Source organism: Triticum urartu, chromosome 2, assembly GCF_003073215.2.
Source record: "Triticum urartu cultivar G1812 chromosome 2, Tu2.1, whole genome shotgun sequence".
NCBI classification, from domain to species: domain Eukaryota; kingdom Viridiplantae; phylum Streptophyta; class Magnoliopsida; order Poales; family Poaceae; genus Triticum; species Triticum urartu.
In genome coordinates this window covers 747,807,697-747,812,611 of record NC_053023.1, presented here as the reverse complement: position 1 = coordinate 747,812,611, position 4,915 = coordinate 747,807,697, and the positions used below count along the sequence as shown (strand labels likewise).

Here is a 4,915-nt window from a genome sequence, read left to right as displayed (position 1 = left end):
TGCCCGAGACTGAGAGTGCCCAGGCTTGCACAGCATGAACAGTAATGCAAAATGCACATTTTCCTAATGGAAGCACTTGGAATCATTTTCTGGCCTGAAAGGCTTCAGGTTACGAAGTAAAGTAGGTATTTCAGTTATCTGAGTGAATGGCATTTTGGCTTGGATGGAAGTGAATTCACAGTTTTCCTGAATGGATTTCTGCATGATCCAACTGGCAAGAGTCTAATGTGATCAACGACTATCCATTCTGTAGAGGCCAAAACAATTATTCATTGACCTTGCTTAATAACAATTAAATAAGTGTACATCCTCTTGATAGCCCTTGATATATGCTCTTTTTTTCCAATGCAATGAAAGCCATACATAGTCCTGATCGTGTAGGTAATTAGTAATTACAGACTAGAGCTCATGGAGTGGGGAAAAACTGTTCAATATGCAAGCTGTGCAGCTCAAGCCAGTGCCATTTGGCATCCTCTTTAGTGTGAACCATTACAAGAATCGGTCCTGCAGACCGCAGGCGATGATATCAGGCCACATTTGAGGTCTCCAGGAGAGGCTCGATGTAGTCCTTGAACTTGGCCTTGTTTATCGCGCCTTCTCTTCGGCTCCCTGGCACCTCCTGCCCGTTCTTGAAGAGGATCAACGCCGGGAGACCGTAAACCTTGTACTTCTCGATAATTTGAGGATTTGCGTCATGGTCGATCTTGACAATCTTTAATCTCCCCTCGTATTCCTGTTTCATAAGAAAATCGCCAACTATCAGAGATACGAATTAAAATAACAGACTTGCACTCTAAATTTCTTTAACTTTTCAGTGCGCTGCTGAGGCCTGCAGAAAATTTTCCATGCACCCTTAATTTGACTCTCTTTGGAAAAAAAAAAACTACTGGGTAGGTGATTGTTCACATAGAGTACATTGATGTCTGTACACATTGGCCAATTGATCAGGGAGTTTTCATGATTGCTAGTGAGACCAATTTTGGAGGTTCCAAACTAAGCCTCTCCATTGTCCAAGGATCTACTTATACCAAACTAATCTAGGAAGGCATCCCAGGCTCACCGCATCAACCAAATCATTAAGGCTATGGTTAATTTTATGCAGTCTAAACATATTATCCATGGTATCTTGGCAATCTGACAACCTGCCATATACTCCCTCTGTGATTCCTTGCAGTGATTACTACTTCGCCATTGATTTCAGCAAGCATTTTGGGCCTTTGTTCTACCACTTGTTACAGACTCACATGAAGGCAGTTTTACTGTGGTAAGATGCACAGCTCAGACCAGAAAACTTTCTGGGAACTGCTGAATTTCCTGTTCTTTTAGTAACAACATGGAGTTCGTACATCCACAGACGCCGTGACAGGTCAGGTTGCTGGTAGCTGCTGAGTGCCCCCTTCTCTTTACTAAGGTGTGTGTGGCCATGGAGTTCATGCATCAGCTGTTCACAGGATGCCAACGACTTACGGCTACCACTGACATTATTCCGCGACAGTTGCTATCCATACCATACAGCAGGAACTGAATTATCCACCGCAGCAAAACTAGAACTGCGAGCGCCGTGTGGTTTGGTGTTTCCGCGATTCTCAACTAGACGAACACGACGAGGCCGGGCGGCAGCGCGTACCTCGGAGGCCCAGTCGACGACGGGGGCGACGAGGCGGCAGGGCCCGCACCAGTCGGCGACGAAGTCGACGAGCACGGGCAGGTCCGACTGCATGACCTCCGCCTCGAACTCGCCCTCCCCGACCAGCTTCACCGCCCCGCGGCACCGGACGCGCGCGCGCGCCAGGGCGGGCGCGCGGCAGAGGAGGGGCCCCGCTGCCCGAGGGAGCGCGACGGCGAAAGGGAGCCGGCGGGAGGAGGAGAAGGAGAGGGGCGAGCGGAGGGGCGGAGGGGGCGCGAGCGTGGACGCGGTGGTGCTCGGCGCGGATGCCATGGGGGAGGGGGAGGGGGAGGGGGGAGAGCTGCACGATGCCGATGAGGCGGGGCGGGTAGGAGGAATCTTCTGGAAGGTGCCACCTGGCCACCGGTTTGTGCGACGAGCGGGTTCGTTTCTGGTCGTGAGGCCCACGGCTTTCGGGGCCTCGGCCTGGTTTATCCAACGCGCAAAATTTGTGTGGCCCATGTATAATAACACGCACCCCTAAAACAAAATGTATAATACTAACACGCAGTGAGGGTTCTGGAGGAAAAAAAAACTCGGCCAGAAGAGGACCGTTGGGTCATTGTCTCTCTTCTCCTCCTCGTCTCTGATATGATCAGACCAAGAGAGTAACTGTCACGACCCTGTTTGCACGCTCTACCCAATCTTCTTCATTATCCATAGGCCACAACTCTCTTTTTCACGACACACCTCAAAAGGCACACGTAGAGGCGCAGAAGGGTGGGCTATGAGCCTATGAGGCAAAACAGGAGTTGTGTGTGGGCTATATAGCACAATGCTCAGTTGTATCAATATGGGGTTGCGAGAACCACCGACCTCACGCCCATCATGAGGTCCGCGGATCGTGTCGGCGTCCGACGTTTTTCAAGAAATTGACCATTAAAGGAGCAAAGCGCGTGCCTCTCTCCAGTTGAGAAATTTGTCTCGTGAAGAAATGGACGCGCATGATGTTGTTCCGATGGCTTTCAAGATGGGCTTGAGCCCCATTATTGTACAGAGCCACGCCGTAAAAGTGGGTGGCCATGAAACCCGACAAACATGAGCGCTCGAAAGTTCCATGTATCTGTCCGGGTCAAAACGGAATTTCGTAGAATGTTTCTCTTGGTCATGTGGGGGCGGGAAGCTAATATGAGGTGGCCCACATATGTGCAAAATAAGCTACCGAGAGTAGGAGAAAATGTCTTTGGCTTAATTTTGTCTCTGGCAAATTGTCAATACGGTTTCCCCTCAGCAAATAAAAATAAAAAGTGTCAATATGATTGTGTTCTGATTCGAAAAAAAAACGGCTGAGCAGCAAGAACACACAAAATTAAAGGGAAAGCGTCCCCGCAAAAAAAAAGAGGTAATAGCACTGCAGGTCCCTGAACTTGCATGTCAGGTGATGGTTTGGTCCTTGAAGTTGAAAAGGCTGATTATTTCATCCCTCAACTTGTCATGGATGTGCAAGTTTAGTCCTAGGCCAATCCGAACGCGGCAAGTGGAGCCAGGTGGCCTGGGCTGGTCAGCGCTGTGAGTTTTTCAGTTAGCCCCTCCCTTTGTGACGAATCAACCTGTAGTACTACTCGTCCCCCTCGAAGCAAAAAACACCTGAATTTATTTTGTCCCCTCCCCACCCCCAATCATTCATCCACTTGGCTTGGTTGCTGTCTTGCTCGCGCCGACCGCGTGCGCCGGCTGCTGGCTGACGTCAGCAACCATGGCGGCGGCGTCGTCGGAGTACACCGGCGGTGTCGTCCCTCCTCCGACCGCGCATCAAGTTCGCCTGCACGGCGTCTTTCCTCCCGACTATGGTGCGTCCTCCTCCTCTCTCTGCTCTGTTCCTCCCCCTCCTCCTCTGGTTTGATCGTCCTCCCGCGTCGTCCGCAGCACCGGCGGATCACCCCCTTTGGATAGCGTTGCGGGTATTTGCGTTGGAATTCTGTGTCTATACAGCTTCCGGAGTTGCGAAGCTGGTTATTGAGGTGGTCGTTGATTTCAGGCTAGGTTTAGGGTGTGAAATTTAGGATTTCGCCAAGAAGCTAGGGTTCTTGTGCAGCAAATGTTCTTTCGGGCACAATGTAGTGCTGTTGTTTAGTAGATACTCAGCAAGTTCTATCTGAATTTAGTTAGCTAACTGAATTTAGTCAGTTAACTGAATTTTGCGTGAATTTAGTCAACTAACTGAATTTAGTCAGTTAGCTAAATTTGTTGACTGTGGTTGGTTGAGTTTGGTTGAAGATTGTGCTTACCCTGTTTTTGCAAAAAGAATGCATAACTGAATTTCCTCGATGAACTTGCAGCATGCAGCATGCAGTTAACTGAATAAATTCAGTTAACTTGCTGCTTGGAGTTAACTTGCAGGTTACACAATTTAGTTATATGAATTTATTAAGTTTAGTTGCAGTTATTTTACTGTTCAGTTACCTACTTAGAGTTTTTTTGAGATGTGATATGTTTTTGCTTACATAATGCACTTTGTTGCTGCAGTTTGTGATTCATCAATGGGACAGATTGTGGACACCCCTTTCTTTACACTGGAACTTGAGCATGGTGGGCTTTTCTGTGGACCAAGAAATAACATGGAGTACTATAATCCTTCTGTGGAGGTGCTTGACTATGTTGATACTGGCACATTCTCATATTCAGCTATTAAAGAGCACTTGCTATGGTTGGGATATCCTGTGGCTGAGTACATAATTTATTGGTGCATGCCTGACAAAACAATTTCAGATGGTATGTTGAGAATTAGAGGTGATGAGGAGGTGCAACACATGATCAGAGCTAGTAGTCAGCATAAGGTGCTTGTAATAATGGTTGACCATGCAGATTCCATTAGTAATTGCAGGGAAGATTTGGTATTGACAGTGCCAACAGTTCAGAGTTCTGTCATAATGGCCAGGTTAAATGTTGTTGCAGCCAGTGCAACATCTTCTCACAGCCTCATTTTAGTCTATGTTGAAGATCCCATTTCAGAGGTGTCAGCAAATAACATAGAAGCAGACAACTTGGTTGCTAATGGAACAGAAACAGAGACTTTGCTAACTGATGGTGCAGCAACAGATAACTTGCTGACAGAGGGTGGAGCAGCAGAGAATGTGTTGTATGATGCTGCAGAGGATGCAATGCTCTCTGATTCAGAGTTCAGTGATAGTGATTGTGACATAGATGATGATTTATATGAAGACAACATTGATTTTGATGTTGATGAAGAAGCTGAGCAAGTTGAGGAAGAGGTGGAGCCAGACTATTTACTTGAGGATGAAGATCTAA

The 4,915-nt window shown here is 47.6% G+C and overlaps 1 protein-coding gene across 1 annotated transcript; it reads right to left on the bottom strand.

The window, feature by feature from the left end:
• Positions 1-250: 250 nt before the first annotated feature.
• LOC125540460 (thioredoxin X, chloroplastic) lies at positions 251-2,013 on the bottom strand. Its single transcript, XM_048704079.1, has 2 exons — positions 1,628-2,013; positions 251-733 (listed from the first exon to the last, which is right to left on the bottom strand). The coding sequence occupies exons 1-2, from the start codon at positions 1,937-1,939 to the stop codon at positions 527-529; spliced, it is 519 nt and encodes a 172-aa protein (XP_048560036.1). The 5' UTR covers positions 1,940-2,013; the 3' UTR covers positions 251-526.
• Between the last annotated feature and the right edge of the window lie 2,902 nt (positions 2,014-4,915).